Genomic DNA, 18,441 nt, shown 5'->3' with positions numbered 1-18,441 from the left:
TACGGATAATTTTTATATAGAAATTTTTCCTAAAATTAAACAAATAGAGACATATGTGGTGGACCTTTATGTAAAGGATATTAGAGAATATAGTGAATAGGGACTTCAACAGAAAATTGCAAAGAGCCAACTCTCCCAGCATCTACTCAGAAATCAGAGGATATGTAGTAATTCATATCTCAGTGAAGATATTTCTTTTGAAGGACAACTGAGAGAGTAAGATTCTTTCTCCTGATCCTTTAATATAATGAGATTGAATTGGGGAAATCTCAATAAAGTGTTTCTCACTGAATTCTGGTTAAATTGTTTGTTATCATGAATCCTACATTGGCCATAGAGCTCTATTAGGCAGTTTTGATAAAGTGCTTATAGTAAACCAGTATTGAGTTGCTGCTGTGTGCACAATAGCACACTGAGGGCTGCCAGAACATTCAGAACAAAGCTACACAAAAAAACAGACCTGCCCTCAAGGATCTGATGATACGTCTAGTTCAGAGGAAAAACATGCACATGAAACCACTGGAGAGCTATTTATCTATAAGACCACATGTAATTTTATATGGTACAGGCTAAATGTGTAGGAGAAAGTGCAGCCTCAAGAATTAACAGTATTTCAGGGGAAGCTTCTTGGAGGAGGTAATTTTCTTTTAGGCTGAGTCTTAGAAGGTATAGTAGAAATGAATTAGGAGAAGTTGACATTTGTTGGGATCAGGAAATTGGCTTTGAGCATTGGCTAGGAAGTCAGATTTGTTCATTCATTTAACATACCTTTTGAGCATCTGCTTTATGGCAGACACTAGCAATACAAGGGCTCAGTGAACAAGACATCTTTGCCCTCAGGGAGCTTACAGCTTAGTGGAGAGGCCAGTTAATCACGTAAATAAATGAACAAGAGAAATAGTAGTATACAGCTTAGTGGAGAGGCCAGTTAATCACGTAAATAAATGAACAAGAGAAATAGTAGTATACTGCACAGCAAAGAATTGAGTAGAGAGAAGTGATAGTGAAGGTTTGAGGGAGTTACTTTAGACTGGATGTTCATGGAAGTCCTCTCTGAGGAAATAATTTTTAAGCTGAGATCCGAATGACAAAAAACAGCTAGCAGTGTGAAAAAACAGAGGGAAAAGCTTCCAGGAAGAGGAAGCAACTCAGGCAAAGGCCTGACGGAGGAACCAGCTGAACGTATCCAAGGAATAGAAAGAAGGCCTACCCAGCTAAAACATGGTGGATGAACAAAGAGTGGGTGGAGGCGAGTTCAGAGAGGCAGAAGGTGTTATGAAAATATATTTGATGTAAACATGAAGGTGCTTTGGACACAGGTTCAACTAAACCTAAGGAAAGAAACTTGTAATTTTGTTTTAGGGTTACCTAGTTGTTACTCTAGGCCTGATCATTCAACAAATGTTTTTGAGTTCCTCTTATATGCTAGCAGCTGTGCTAGACAAAGCAGGTACATGTGTATTGAGAGCTGAGATGGAGACAAAGTTGTCGTCAGAGCTGGAGCAAAGGGACTTTGCTAGGGAAGGGTGATAATTTAAAAACGGATTAATGAATCAGTGGGTAGATCTTGAACATTTGTATAGGAGAGTGTGTATTTAAAATAGTAAGCAGGACGAAAGCACCATAGGATCTTATACAATCAGATCTTTGATAGATTATTGTAGAAGCTGTGAACAGGATAACTTGGAAGCCAGAGAAATTAGAAGCAGAAAGACCAGCTGGAAGAGTGTTGAAATAATACAGGTGGGAAGCAACAAACAAGACTGTTGGCAATGGAAACAGTAGGGCAAGGACCCAGGAGTTCAGCAGGTATCCTATCTCTCAACTTATTAAGTGATTTGCAATTTATGTCTCCTGTTTTATTACTCTCTTACTGTGTATTATGTGGAATTGAGTCAGCATTCACCATCTTTTAACCTGTTCTTAACATATCACAGTCATTTATTTTGGTGCTAAGTATCTTCTAAATAGCATTTTCCCATAAAATTTATTGTATTGTACAAAAAATTTGTTTTAAAGAGTAGTAGACAGTAGGGTATTTGTACAGGTTCATTTCAGTCTCTTTGCAGAATACAGCATTTCTTATCTTTCATGAGAGGCCCCAAGCTAGAACTACCCAGCTGAGCCATTCCTGAATTCCTAACCCACATAATAAGTGTTTATTAGTTGTTTTAAGCCACTAAGTTAGGGGTAATTTATTATGCAGTAATAGATAGCTAATATGCATATCCATGTCCTTTGCCATGTAACTGTTATGCCCTCCCGCTGTGGGCAGGGTAACTGCTCTTTAACTCTGGGCTCAGCCATTTGACTTGGTTTGGCCAATAGGAGGCTGGCTCTCTTGGGCCTCTGCTGTCCCACCATGAGAAAAATGTGCCGTGGCTAGACTGCTGGTCCAAGAAGAATGAGAGACACTTAGAGCAGAGCCTCTCCAGCCAACCCAGAGGTGTGCAGTGAAAAGCAAAGCCACCAGTCTAGATTAGCCGAATCCCAGTTGATCCACAGACACATGACCAATAATAAATGATTACTCTTTAACGCCACTGAGTGTGGGGGTAGCTTTACCAATAATGAACTGATCAGATGGAGTCAGAGAATCTGTGGGACCTGGAGGTCTAGGCCACGCCTGTCATTAGGATTCTGATTTGAGGAGTTGACTGGAGACTTCTAGCGTGAGGACCGAGCTCTGCCTTCCAGGGCTAGGAACTACTAAAAGTAACTGGAGTACCAGCCCTCCCCAGGCTGGAGAGAGTGGAAGTTTGGTACTTGGAGTTTCAGGAAAGCCATGTCAGGACTATTCATGAAGCACCTACAGTGGGTTTTTTGTGCTTTTCTTAAAGTTTTTATAGTTTATTAATCCTCTTATGAAAAATTTGCACTGTCACTGCAGATAAAGTCATTGCAGAATCTGCTCCTTGTTTTTGCCGGCACTAACTTTCTTCAATCTGTGCTTGTGTTCTTTTCACTATTTTCTGGAGGCCTTTTTCTTTTCATACAGGCCATGTCTTGCAAATTTGTGTTTGAGTTCATGAATCATAAAATCGTGCCAAAGCCAGTTGTCTTGCTACCACCAAAATGGGTTTTGAACCCAAATACAAAGATGACATCCAGTATGGTTTTGTACATTTTAGTGAGTTTTTCCTAAATTTCTGCCTTAGGTACTGTTGCCTTCCCAGGATAAAGGACATCAATGACCATGTATTTCCACTAAAGTAGTTGGTTGGTCATGAACTTCCTGGTTGGGATAGTTACCACGATGGCAGTCGATCCTCAGGCAGCCAGAGAGGACTGCAGTGTTTTATATGGAGACATTATTGTGCAGTGTACAAGCAGAAGCATAGAATAATGATGGAGAATCCAGGGCTGTGCAGACTGTGTTCATAAAAAAGAATGAAGGTGGCCAGGAGAGGTTGACCCAAGAGGAAATCACTGAGTTTGAGTACAAAGAAGCTAATTAACCTTAGCAAAGTGGAAGGGAGTTCACATTGAAAGTTTTCATTTGTAGATTTGAAATAGGAAAACTTCATTTTCCTTTCTTTGAAGTAAAAAATATCCCAAGTATATATACGTGTAAAAACTACCTTAAAAAGAAAACATAGTTTAAGAGGTTTAAAAGTAAAACAGTGAGCGCAGGATAAAAGCATTAAGGTCCTCTGGGGTGTATTTCACTGGCACATTTACTCACAACCTGTCCCTCACATTGGACCCAAGGCATGGATTAACAAACTAATAAAACATACTATGTCATGTTTTATTGTTGCTGGGCATCTATTCAAGCTTATGTCACTCACATACCCAAAACTTTGAAAATGCTTGTGGTGGTGATAATAAATACCTATAATTTTACTAACATCCTTTTTTCATAAAGTAGACACAGTCTTAAATCATTCATTGCAAATAAAAATGTTGAATTTATTCAGATTTAAAGGCTATTGAGTATGGTTTAAAATGTTTTTTTATTATGAAATGTATCAAGCATACAAAAGAAAATACATGACAGATAAATACTGTTTAAAGAATAGTAATAAAATAAAACACCTTGGTGCCCTCCATCACATTTAAGAAATAGTGCTATATACAACTGAAATCTCGCTATGTTATAAGCTATTATGACCACAATAAAAAAAAAAAAGATTACACCCCGGAGATGAAAAGAATTTGCTCCACACCACAGGTGTGAAGTGCCAGCAGGAGAAAAATAAAGTTTTTTATTTTTATCCTAGCTGGTCAGGTTGGTTCAATAAAGTGACCACATGTATTCAGTCTGGTTGCTTTATTGTATTTCTGTTTGCTTTTCTGATTACTCATTTTGAATGTAGACTTTGCCCATAAGTTAATGTGAAATTTTAATTTTGAACGCTTTCCTCCTCAAGACCAGAATAAAAATAATAATTCTGCTTAGCCGGGCACTTTACATACTTAAGAAAAACAATGCTGTCCATCTCAGCCCTGGTGCAAAAAGAAGAGAGAAATCTTAACCCAAAGCAGGAGACAAGGAGCCAAATGGAGACGTTGAACAACTTTCCAGCTTTTATAGAAATCGCTCTTTGCAGTGTGGTTTTATCATCTGTCTAAAAGAATTATAAATTCTCAGAATGCTATGTACAAATTTCACTAAATGTAACTGTAGGCCATATTATAGAATAAAAACATATTTTATTCTCTGTAAAAAAAGAAATAGTACTATATATATTTTTTAATCCACAAAATGTTTTTATTTAAAGGAAAAAGCAGCAAATGTATTATGAAGTAAACATATTAGAACTCAAATATAGGAGTATTAGGTTAGATGTGCAAAGGTGGTAAAGGGAAGGTCGATACAGATATTGAGAAGGCAGAGGAGCTGTTGGGGACTGAGAAAGCTTAGTACATATAACAGCCCTTCCAATTAAGTAGACCCTCAAGTTTAGAGTGGGTCTGGTTGGTGAACGTTTTTATTTGTTAAATGTTTAAATTGAATTTGTACACCATTTAGAGATACTCTGGGTCACTCACTGATGGCTGTTGCAGCAAAACATCTTAAAAGGCAGTTTATTTGCCTGAGAGATAAAGCATCACTATTAGGCATGTAAATTGTTTTACAGAGTACCATTCTGATCACAGGATGAGAATAGACCATTCAGAAAGTGAAACCCAAGCCTTCAATTATGATTTGTGTATATACCAGTGAGTCCCAATTTATAGCTCCATCTCAGATCAGTCCTGAGCTCTAGAGCTAAATATTTTGGTGCTAATTCAATATTTCCACTTGGAGATCTCACAAGCATCTTGGACTCAGTACATATATGACCAGATATATGATCTTTCCCTCCAAACCCATTCCGTTGTTCTCTGTCTTCCCAAAGAGCACCACCATTCATCCAGATTCTTAAGTCAAAAACTTAGGAGTCATCCGTAATGCTTCTGCCCCTCACTATGCTTACCCCCATGGCTGCCTTACTCCATCTCCTGTATCATCACTTTAGCCAGAAGCATAACTGGGAGGGAGCAGAGAAAGCAGTTGCTCTCCTGAGCATTCTCCTCAAAAGTAGAATGTGGTGGTTTAAAAAAAGACCACAACTCTTTAACTCTCCTCCCATCACCTCCCATTCACTGGTAAGGATCTGTGTCCCTTTTCCTTGAATTTCTGTGGAACTGTGAGCACCTCAATCAATAAAGCATGGTAGAAGTGACACTACCTGACTTTTCACGCTGGGCCATAAAAGGGTCTGTCAGAATGCTCGCTCTCTTGAAACACTGCTCTGTCTTCTCCCCCTTGAAACTTGACCACTAGTGCTGTGAGAAGCCATGAAGGAAGACCATGGGGAGGTACTCCAGTCATCAGTCCCAGATGCATCTGATTGATGTGTGGGTGAATAAGCCATCTCATTGGAAGTAGGTCCCTGGTAACTTAGCTGTTCTAGCCCCAGCCCTTTGAATCAATCCTCGGCTTTTCAGATCCTCCCAATGAGGTCCCAGATATCATGGAACAGAGGCAAGCCATCTTCTCTGTTCCCTTTCTGAATTCCTGACCCACAGAATCTGTGAGCTTAATGAAATGGTGGTTGTTTTTTGTGCCGTGTTTTGGGGTGGTGGGTCATGCAGAAATAGATAACCAGAATACAGATCTTTTTGACAAATTTTAAGGCAATATGTTAACATGATGGTTGTTAAGACCGTGCTGAAAAGATGTTGGGAGGAACAGTATAAATATACTTTCAAAATATCACTGATTGAATCCTCAGATTGTTAGAGAAGGTAGTTATATTAGTCAGCTCAGGCTTCCATAACAAAATACTGCAGACTGGGGGGCTTAAACGACACAAATTTATTTTCTCACAGTTCTGGAGGCTAGAAGTCCAAAGTTGAAGATTCTGGCCAATTCTGTTTGTAGTGAGAGCATTCTTCCTGGGTTACAGGTGGCTGCCTTCTCCCTGTGTGCTTACATGGTGGAGAGAAAGCCGAGCAAGCTCTTTGGTGTCTCTTCTTATAGGGACACTAATCCTACTGGATCAGGGCTCCACCCTTATGACCTAATTTAACTTTAATTACTTTCTTATTCTAAATATAAACACAGTGGCATTTTGGGCTTCAACATATGAATTTTGCAGGGACGCATACATTCAGTCGATAACCGTAGTCAAGGCCAGTACCTTGTTTATGCCCTCATTTCCCCACCATCAGTGGCACAGGCTGCAGCCTGGCTTTACCCCATGCCTACCCCTTTTGCATGGTCCATCTTCTCTTGTCTGAGCTACTCCAATAACCTCCTCCTTTGCCTCCCTGTGTATAATCCTCCCATCTTCTAGTCTTTTCTCCACACTACCAGGAATCTCAAAATGCTAATCTGATGCTGCTGTGGTTCCATTTCAGCCCATCACTCTTGGGCTAAAGAACAAAATCCTGAAAGTGACTCAAAAGACCCTGCATAGTCTGACCCCAATCTTTCCCACCAGCCTTGCCTTGTGTTATTCTCACTGTCACTGTCTGCATGTCAGCTCTATTTTGATAGCCTTCTCTGATTCCTCAGACGTGCTGTTCTCCTTCATATGTGCAATCCTTGCAACCTAGAGCACACTTCTTCATCTTCTTTACTTCTCACCCCTTATTCATCCTTCCTGTTTCAGCTCAAGTGTCACTTCCTTAGGCAGACCATCCCCAAAAGCCCTAGTCTCAGTCAGGTTCTTTTATTACATGCTGTCATAAAAGTATGTTCATTTTCCCCATTGGAAGTATCTCAGTTTGTAGTTTGTATGTATTTGTCTGGCTATCTGATTATCTGGCTTCCCCATTAGACTGTAAGAACTAGGAATGCAAGGACTCTCTCCTTTTGCTCAGCATCGTGAGCACCTAGAACAGTGCCTTGTACACAAAAGATACTCGGTAAATCTTTAACAAATAAATAAATGGAGGAAATACAAATGGCTAACCAATGAAATGACTTCCCATATCTAAATGAAATACACTGTTTACCTGTTAAAATCACAAGTAAAACAATAATTCTACTCGGTGGCAAGACAGTCTTGGGGCCAGCCCTGTGGCTGAGTAGTTAAGTTCGTGCACTCTGCTTTGGCGGTCCAGGGTTTCATCAGTTCGGATCCTGGGTGCAGACCTAGCACCACTCCTCAAGTCATGCTGAGGCAGCATCCCACATAGCAGAGCCAGAAGGACTTATAACTAGAATATACAACCATGTACTGGGGGGCTTGTGGGCAAAAGAAGGAAAAAAAAAAAAAAGAAGAAGAAGATTGGCAACAGATGTTAGCTCAGGTGCCAATCTTTAAAAAAAAAATGTAAAAGAAAAAAAAATGTAAAAGAAAAAGAGAGTCTCAAACTTGGCTGGTCAGCGTGCACATCAGAAGAACCTTTCTGTGAAACAACTTGTAGAGTGTTTTAAGAGACTTTAAAATGTTCAGATCTATTGACCCAGTAATTCTAATTATAGACTCCATCTCTAGAACAGTTTCTATGATGGCCACCAGTAAGCCCCACCTCTATTATTCCTTGTGTAATCCCTTCCCACATTGTATTCGGTTGGTCTGTGTGACCAATAGCACACAACAGAAATGATGATGTGTGGCTTCCAAGATTAGGTTATAAGAGATTGCGAAGCTTCCTTCTTAGATATACTCTCACTCTCTCTCACTCTGTTCTATCACTTGCTCTGGGGAAGCTAACTACCATGCCATGTGAGTGCCCCATGTGACAAAGAACTAACACCTACTGCCAGCAGCTACCTGAGTGAGCTTGGGAGTAGTTTCTCCAGCCCCTTTTTGTGACTGTAGCCCCGGCTAATAGCCTGACCAGCCGTATGAGAAACTCTGAGCCAGAACCAGCCAGTTAAGCCATTCTTGAATTCCTGACCCTTAGAAACTGTGACATAATAAAATGTTTGTTGTTTTAATATGCTAAGTTTTAGGGTAATTTGTTATGTGGTAGTAGATAACTAATACAGCATCCTAAGGAAATTCTTCCTAAAATGTTTTAGCAGTTGTTAATGTTGGCATGTATAGACTTCATATAGTGTAAACATTTTTCATCTTAAGGAGTGAATTCATTGGAATACTTTCAGCCGCAAAAAAAGGAAAATCCAATTAAATAGACATAAAAGTAAGGAAATACATTTTACTCTAACTGTACGTGCAAAGGGAGTCAGGCATCAGGGATGGTTAACATGTCAGCTCCATGATATCAGAGTTTCCTCTGTCTCTCTGCTCCGCCTCCTAGTGTCCTATTTATTATCAGGCTGGTGGCAGTTTGGCTACAGTAGTCCTGGGTGTCTCAACAAGACAAAGCAAAATCCACAGGGAACAGTTGCCACTTCTACCTGGGTCTCTTTCTAGGAGCTCTCTGGTAGACTTCCCTCGTGTCTCATTGCCTAGAATTGGACCACATACCTGTTCCTAAATTAATCATTGGCAAGAGCAGTGGCCACCTTAACAAAATCAAGGTTTGTTAGTAAAGAGGGAGAGGGAAGTGGATCCTGGTTGAGTGACCGTCATGTCCACAACAGAGAGCTGTCTTGTTTCACTTTTTTGAGCAGCTCATATTGTTCTTGCCTCTCACTCCCCACTAGCTACCACTTTACCTCATCCCTGCTCACCTAGAATATAGCACTTCACCCCTTAACGAATCTTCCAGTTGTTGCCACTCTGATCCACACTGCCTCTGAAGCAATCAATCTAAATGGCACATGTAATCATATCATTTCCTGCTGAAAATAGTTTCCTAGCACCTAAATGATAAGATCCAAACCTCTGGGCCTCATACATAGCTAATTAGTCTCGTCTTCCTTCACCTCCCTCTCCCACTGTATGCTTCAGCAATATAAAACTAATATTGATGCCCCAAAGTCATCCGCTACCTTGTCTTCTTGGCTAATTCCAGTTTATTATCCAGAACCAGGCTTAACTAACAGTCCCCCCAATGAAGCCTTCTTTAACCCTTGCTTAATAGAACTCTTCATTCCCTTCTCTGTACTGTAAGCGTAGCTCTCTTTTCACATACCAAACTACTTTCTAACTAATTACGGTGTTTCTCCCCTGCTGAACTCATACTCAAGGTCAAGGAATAGTGCCTAGTTCTCAAATCCACAGTGCCTGGCATATAGTAAGCACACAAAAGATCAATTGAGTTGCATCTACTGCACATTTACATGGTATGCCCAACACCAGCATTCATTGTGCATTTCAAAGCAAGCCAGGTTTCCCTTTGGTGCTGTCCAGTTTGTTCATCTTAAAGAATTATTCAGTATTTCCTTCTGCCCTTACTGTGCAACCCATCTGAAGACTATCTGCTGCCCTCTACTTTTCCGAAACTAACCCCATCCCGAGCATCCCTCCTGCTGACGGATTTGTGCTGTAAAATAGTCTTCCCTTCTCCATCCTGACCCCTCATCAGCATGATCATTCCCGTACATCTCGGCAAGTCCTGGCTAGTGGGAGGGGGGGCAGGAAGGAGTTGGCTGGCCTTAGACCAAAGAATTCCTGATTTTTAAATTCCCTGGCAACTCTTCTCTCTAATTTGTGAGTAAAATTTTAATAGCTTTATTTATTGTACAGAAGTATTTTTTAAAATAGACTTTAGTTATACACATTTATCAAATTTACCAGTTTCTCTCCCATGATTTACATAGATGTAAAGTTTCCAGATACCTACTTTACTATTTCCAATGTAATTGGATTATAAATTAGAACAAATTATTTCATTTTATTAGATGATGCTGTTAAAATATCGTATTTTTTCCCCTTCCTTGGGATTCCTGAAAAAATACTTAAGATATTTACTATTTCTAATCTTGTTACTTATGTGCTCTAGACTCTTGAATCTCTTCAATGGATATTCTTAAAAGACTTAATTTACAGGTTTAAAATGCCTTTTTGATACATATATGAATGTCATTGACTCTTAAATACAACCTACTTTTTAAACTATACCTGGTATTTTGCGTGTATTTCTACCATGTATTAAGCAAAATAGAATCTAATTGGTATATGTCTGAGACCCATCTCTGCCACTTACTAATATCTGATTTGGGTCGAAATACAGTCTTTTAATCTCCTTATCTATTAAGTGGGAAAAATGACAATTAAGATTTTTGAAAGCTAGTATGATAATGAATGTGAAAATGTCATCACCTAGTTAACTCTCAGGAAATGTTAGATTCTGTTCTCCTCCTTGCTTCCTTCTTATCCCTAAATGTAGATAGAGTCTTTATTGAAAGTTTCTTGACCTTAACTTTTTTTTTTAAACAAAGTTGGTAAACTGTTTTGGCTCTTGGTTAGCTTCTCAGAATAACTGAAAAGGACAATTCAAATCAAATATCTAAAATGGTGAAATGTGGCATTAGAGAGATCTTGTCTCTTGTCAAACCCAAATTTATGCTGCGTTTATAAAGATAGCAGCTCAGAATATGAATCTTAAGTAGAAAGCATGAAAACAGGAAATATTTGCATACTTTCTTTAAAGTACTTTTAACTCAACATGTAGTAAGTTTCTTAGTTTCCTAAACTCTTCTTTTCTCATCATGTGAAGGGTAGAAGTTGGCTTGGCGGGTTCTAGTTGGAGCTTTGACATCTTCCTGGGTCAGTTACTTTGCCTTTGTTCTGTGACCTTGGACCAGACCTTTAATCCGGAGCACCACTTTACAAATGCATTTTGGCCTCATGCACATAGGGATGTACAAATGTATTACTGTCATTAGAAAAGCAACTCAAGAGCCAGCCCTGATGGCCTAGTGGTTAAAGTTTGGCGCTCTCACAGCTTCCACAGCCCGGGTTTGGTTCCCAGTTGCAGAACCACACCACCCGTCTGTCAGTAGCCATGCTGTGGTAGCAGCTCACGTAGAAGAACGAGAAGGACGTACAACTAGAATATATAACTATGTACTGGGGCTTTGGGGAGGGAAAAAAGAGAAAGAAGAAAAGAAGAAAAAGCAATTCGAAGTGCATGTCCCCTGGACAACTCAGAAGGAGAACAGCATGTTATATCTGAGCAAAACCACGAGTGCCACTATCTTAGGCAAACAACGTCTTGCAAGCTTCAGTTTTTTTCATGTGTGTTTTTTGAACCAGCCTTACTTGAGTAAAAAGGTCATGTGACAGTGAATAAGAGACCTGCATTTTTAAAATTAAAGTGCTTCTCTCTGACAGTCATTCAACAGGTATGTTGGCATAGATTACCTTTCTCGAAAAAAAATCCCATCAGAAGTAAAATATCCACCAAACATATCTTCCTTTTATATATCATAAAATCTTCAGTAAAAACTGCACATATGTAAGTTGATGCTTTAAGTATATCTAAATCTCACTTACTCTGACTACATTCATTCATTTCACACCAATTCTATGTATCTGATGTCTGAAGATACTGATTTGGATGTGGTTATCAAACCGATTTCTTGGTATTTTACAATCGTACATTAACTTTTCCTTTGTAATAGAGCATTCTCTTTTACTATATACATGGCAAACTGATGGAAATGAATGGAGCGACTTTGTTTCATTTGTAATCAAGGTCACAATAGGTAATAATTGAGTGTTCAGGGAATAAAATTTCTGATTAACTTAGGTACTGAATTATTGTTTGTGACCTGATTAACTTATGATAGCAGATTTCAAGGGACTGTAAATTAATTCTTTCTTGGTTATCTGAATTTTCTAATTTTTTTCAGTGATCGTGTATTACTTGCATAATTTAAAATGTAGAAATGATGAATAATAAAATATCTTAATCACAATAAGAAAAAATATAATGAACAAAACTGAATCTTTGATCATTGGAGATCCTGCAAGAATTATTCTGAAACAGAACCAAATTGATTTATCTATATATTTATATCCATATATATATACATGCTGTTCTTGGACTGAGAGCTTCTTGAGATCAGGCTATTTATTAATCTTCATATCTATTTACTGCTTCGCAAGGAACATGACCCATAATAGAACCTAAATAACTGTTTGTTGTATGAATAAATGAGGGTGGTATACAAACCACAAAAAGTTAATTGAGAGTCATATAAATTTTTTAAACATTAATTTAAGCTTTTGAGACCAAGAAATGTAAAATTTTATACTCATTACCTTTTGTCTTCTTAACAACTTTATTGAGATATATTTTACATATCATAAAATTAACCCATTTCAAGCATACAATTCAATGACTTTTAGTAACTTTATCGAGTGATACAACCATCACTATAAATCAGTTTTAGAACATTTTCACACACACACTCATAGGGTCCCTCATGGCCATTTACATTTCCACTCCCAGCCCAGGCAACAACTAATGTATGTTTTATATAATGGAATCATACAGTATGTGGTCTCTTGTGGCTGGCTCCTTTCACTTAGCTTAATGCTTTTGAGGTTCATCCATGGCATAGCGTGTGTCAGCAGTTCCTTCTTTTGTATTGCTGAATAACTTTCCATTGTATGGATATATCTACTCATTAGCTTCTAAAATTTTTAAAAGAACATTCAATTACTTAATAAATACAACAAATAAACATGGTTCTATTCATTTAGCAAACATTTGTTTAAAATTAAATATAGCCTAAGAGATTAAAAAATATAAAGGTAACCATATCCAGCCCTCAGGGAAACAGAAAAATAAGCAGTCATACAATTCAGAGAGAATAAGTTCTACATTGAAATATAAATAAGATAATGTTAGTCTAAAGAGGAGAGTATTTGTGGGAGTATTTGAGAATGCTTCCCAAAGAAGTGATATTTAAACTGGATGTGTTCAATTTACTGGGCAGAGAATGGGAGGAGATGACATTCCCTTTAAAAGGAATAATATTTTAAAATTCACACAAGTGTGAAAATATGTATTTTATTCAAGAAACAGCAATTTGTCCTGTGTTACTGAAATGCAGCCCTCAAAGGGGATATTTTGGATAGGAGATGGAGCCAGAAGCTTGGTACCAAAATGGAAGGCTTTGAATGCTGTGCTGTAGAGTTTTTCTTGATTCTGTGGACAGTAGGAAGGCATTCAAGGAGAATTATTTCAGTTTATTTATTATGTCCAATTTAAGAAAGATAAAGGGAGGTGGAAAATAGAGAAAGAGAAAGATACCAAAAGAAAGATAGAGATTCAGCAAACATTTTCTGCATACCTAATGAACTATATTGGGTGCTGATGTTTCAGCAGAGCACAGAACAGGCAGAGTCCTTGCTTTCAGGGAGTCAACATTCTAGTGAAGGGGAGATAACTGTATCAGGTGTCCAGTAGTATCAAAGGAAAAATGTTTAAAGCAGGATAAAGAGACAGGAAATGATGGGGGAGGGATGTGGAATTGAAATTTGATTACAGACCCAAAAGTAATGAGAAATGGAGCCAAGCAAACATCTGGGGAGAGTGTGTGACAGAGAACACCAAGTGCAGAGGCCTCAAGGAGGAGTCTGCCTGGAGCGCTTGAGAAACAGCACGAAGGCCAACGTGGTCTGTCTGATTTATGTTTTAAAAGGATCACCCTGGCAGCTGGGTGATCAGCACAATAAACTATGACTTTGTATATATTTCATTTCACATGTGTTTGGGTTTATATGTGGGATTAATTCCTGGAAGTAGGATTGCTGGCTCACAGGGCAAATACATTTGTAATTTTGATAGATATTGTAACTTTCGATGCAGTCTTCACTTCCACCAACCATGTTTGAGACACCTGTTTCTTCCCAGCCTCACCAACACTAAGATGGAAGATTTGGGGAGGTGGAAATTTTTTTTTCATTGGTCGGAAACCCCCAAATCAAATTGATGACAGGGTTGCATTCCTTCTGGGTGCTCTAGGGGAAAATCTGTTTCCTTGCCCTTTCTAGTTTCCGCCTTCATTCTTTGGCTTGTGGCTGCATCTTCCATCTTCAAATCCAGCAGCATAATATCTTCTAATCTCCCTCTCTCTGTCATCACAGACCCTGCTGCCTCCCTTTTATGAGGATCATTTTTTACCTTAGGCCCACCCAGTTAATGTGGGATAATCACCCATCTCAAGATCCTGAATTTAGTCGTGACTTCAAAGTCCCTTTTGCTATGTGAGCTCATAGTCACAGGGTCCAGGGATTAGGGTGTGGACATCTCTGCGGGGGAGGGGGGGGGGCAGCCACCAACGTACCACAGGGAGATTTGCCATTTATCTGTGATAGGAAATGCAAATACTTTTCCTTATTGTCTTTTGTCTTCTCACATTGCCTATGGTTTTGTGATTATTTTTCTTTTGTTTTTGCCATTTGGAGTTTATCCTGGTAAATAGTGTGAAATGCAGATCAGTCTTTATTTTTTTCCAGATAGTTATTCAGTCCTACCAGTACCATTTGCTGAAAAGTCCGGTGTTTCCCTAAAATATAGTAAATTCCTGTACACAGTTTGATTGACTTCTGGATTTCCATCTTGTTCCATTGTTTGTCTGTCTAAAAAGTACACATTTTCAAAAAATTACTGAGGCTTTATAGTATGCTAAACTATCTGGTAGAGCTAGACATCATTTGCTTCCCCCCCAACCCCTGTTTTTCATGACTTTCCTGCCTTTTCTTTTTTTTCTGCAGGGAGAGAGTCACCCTGAGCTACTATCTGTTGCCAATCTTCCTCTCTTTTTTTCCCTCCCGAAAGCCCCAGTACATAGTTGTATATTCTAGTTGTAAGTCCTTCTAGTTCTTCTGTGTGAGCTGCCACCACAGCATGGCTCCTGGCAGAGGAGTGGTGTGGTTCTGCACGTGGGAACTGGAGCCGGGCTGCTGAAGCAGAGCTCACCAAACTTTAACCAGTAGGCCATCAAGCTCGCTCTTTCCTACCTATTCTTGTTTGGTTTTTCCCTGTGTAAACTTTAGAATCAGCTTGCCTGGTTTAGAGGGGCTGGGAGGAGTGGGGGACAGAAGGTGTTAGTTTTATTGGAGTAACTTTATGAGGCTGGATCTTACTACCTTTAAACATGATATTCATTCAGGTTACTTTTTTTCCTTCAGTAATATTTTAACATTTTCTTTGTTTCGATTTTGTATATATCTGAGTTTAGTCCCAGCTTTTTAATCTTTCTTTTCATAGATATAATGGAAGCAAAGACCCTATTTATAATACTTTCTGATTAGTTTTTATGTATGAAAGCTATGGTTAATACATTTATCATATTAATTATAAATTATATTAATTTTATATGCTGCTACCTTACTGAATTATCTTCTTATTTGCAGTAGTTTTTTAGTTGAGTTTCTTGGTTTTTCCCAGCATACAGTTATATTGTCTTCATATAGTGATGGTTAAACTCTTTGTTTCTAATTTTTATATATATGTCCTTTTCTTGCCTCTTCTGTTAGATAGCAGTGGTGTTGTGTGCATCTCTGTCTTATTCCTGATGTTAGGAAGAAAGGCTCGTGTATTTCCCCATAAAATATTTGCTGACTTTTGGGTGCACACTCAGGTGCATACTCACACACACACAGACACACACCCCTGTCATATTAAAGAAATACACATCTGTTCCTATTTTATTCAGCACTTCTTTTTCCCATCAGGAATAAGAGTTGAATTTTGTCAAATGCCTCTTTAGTATATATGAAGAGATAACATGGTTTTTATCTTAGGTTTATTAATATGGTATATTAACTTTGCACATTTTAAAATACATTCTCAGATTTCTAAAATTAAATGTTTTTATTTATACCTAATGTTTCATGAAGCAGGTCTCAAGTTTATGAACTGTGTCTCCCCTGTGTAGCTTTTTGATTATGACACAATGCTGTGTTGCATATTTGCCACTGTCATAAGTGGAACTCTTTTTGTTTAAAGGCTTAATAAAATTAAGCTGAGAATTTGGTCTGATCAGTGCACTCAAGATTCCCTTCAGCTTGGTGAAAGAAGTGGGGCTAAATCTGAGCTGACCTTTCAATGGCCCCTGTTTACCTTTTTTTATTATTTTTTATTTTGTCCTCAAATAATGGTGGAACGAGGGGCCGGCCAGGTGGCGCAGTGGTTAAGTGCGCCCGTTCAGCTTCGATGGCCCAGGGTTTGCTGGTTCGGATCCCGGGTGCGGACATGGCACCGCTTAGCAAGCCATGCTGTGGTAGGCATCCCATATAAAGTAGAGGAAGATGGGCACAGATGTTAGCTCAGGGCCAGTCCTCCTCAGCAAAAAGAGGAGGATCGGCAGCAGATGTTAGCTCAGGGCTAATGTTCCTCAAAAAAAAAATAATAATAATGGCGGAAGGAGAAGGATTATGGTATGGATGGCAGGAAGGAAAGTGTTTGAAAGAAAATTAATCTTTCTAGATGGGTTCTAGTTTGAGATTTCAAAGAAACACCATAAAATGGACGTTGTTTTATATATTTGCTTCATCACACTTGTCCTCAGAGAGCTCACTGCCTGCAGTAAAGCTATGCAATAGGATAGTCACTAGCTCCTTGTACCTATTGAATACTTGAAATTCGGCTAGTGATGTGCTGTAAGCGTAAAATCCACACTGATTTTGAAAACTTAATATTAAAAAATGTAAAATATCTCATAATTTTATGTTGATTATATCTCAAAATAATATTTTGGATATATTGGGATAGATAAAAATGTCATTACGATTAATTTTACCCGTTTCTTTTTTTTTTTTTTTTTAAGATTGGTGCCTGAGCTAACAACTGTTGCCAGTCTTTTTTTTCCTGCTTTATCCCCCAGGTACATAGTTGTATATCTTAGTTGCAGGTCCTTCTAGTTGTGGCATGTGGGACATCACCTCAACATGGCCTGACTAGCGGTGCCATGTCCATGCCCAGGATCCGAACCAGCGAAACCCTGGGCCGCCGCAGCGGAGCGCATGAACTCAACCACTCGATCACGGGGCCGGCCCTTACCTGTTTCTTTTCACTTTTTTAATGTAGCTACTAGCAAATTTTAAATTGCATATGTGGCTTACATTATGTTTTTATTAGACTTCACTGGTCTAGAGGCAGTAGGTGTGTGTATACTTACAGATATTACAACGCTTTTCAAAATTTAAAAAGATGAAATTAAATAAACCACAGTTACATTCTCCCTTATCACTTTGTTTCTTCTTATGGGAATAAACTTTGATGAGTAATGTAATATAAATCGTACTCCATTGTAATGGGTTACCTCCTCTCTGATTTTTCTGTTTAACTGTTTATAAGAAAGTGGTGTTTATTCATCATGCCCTTGACATTTGCGATAGGATTCTTGCATTTTAGAATACTAGCACTTAAGATCTGATGTGAATATAGGAGGGAGTTAGTTCGGAGGTCCAAGTTTCTAATTTTGCCTTATCCTAAAAATATTTCTTCATAGAAGTTCCCCAGCTCAAAATAAAATTTGCTTCAGCATTTCTTTCATTTTTCTTCCCCATTACCCTAAAAAAGCAGTTCCCACCTCCGTAGTTCTCTTTAGGTAGAGCTGAGCTTCAGCATCTTTAGTTCTGTCTTGTTGCAATAGCCTGAGTGGTTTGAATAGTTCATTTCTTAACTCTTATTTTTCAAAAACTGAAACAATTAAATTACTCCTAAAGCTTTTTTTTATCTTGGCTTTTGTTGCATTTTTTAGGAAAATTATATCACAGATGATATTGGAATATCGACTTGGAAGGAGCAGACTTTTCTCTCCCATGGTGCCTTATTAGCAAAGAGCTGCCAAGCTGCAATGGAATTAGCAAAGCATGGTGCTGAGGTTCAGGATATGGCATTTCAGTATGGGAAGCACATGGCCATGAGTCATAAGGTATTTGTACACCCTTTCTCTTTTTCCAGTACTTAAATAACAAAAATGATAGACAAGAAACCTTTTACCATTTAATAAGCTGCTTTTATATCTCAAAAAATGTTTATTGTTTGCTTAAAATCTATCAGTGATAGATGGTGATTATTGTGTAATATAAACAGTATGATTAGTGAATACTGTGTAATTTTCATAGAAAGCTACAGCTTACTTAAACCATATTTGTGATGTTTATCTTTTCTTACCACCTG

At 38.4% G+C, this 18,441-nt stretch overlaps 1 protein-coding gene across 4 annotated transcripts in view; it reads left to right on the top strand.

The window, feature by feature from the left end:
* PDSS2 (decaprenyl diphosphate synthase subunit 2) overlaps positions 1–18,441 on the top strand; it is a 270,216-nt gene that overhangs the window by 196,370 nt on the left and 55,405 nt on the right. For all 4 annotated transcript variants that reach the window (XM_008520738.2, XM_070559179.1, XM_008520744.2 and 1 more), the window contains one exon: positions 18,020–18,193. In XM_008520738.2, the coding sequence (XP_008518960.1) occupies positions 18,020–18,193 (174 nt within the window). The remainder of the gene's footprint in view (positions 1–18,019; positions 18,194–18,441) is intronic.

Source organism: Equus przewalskii, chromosome 9 (genome assembly GCF_037783145.1).
Source record: "Equus przewalskii isolate Varuska chromosome 9, EquPr2, whole genome shotgun sequence".
Taxonomy (NCBI): Eukaryota; Metazoa; Chordata; class Mammalia; order Perissodactyla; family Equidae; genus Equus; species Equus przewalskii.
This window is presented reverse-complemented; position numbering and strand designations above follow the sequence as displayed.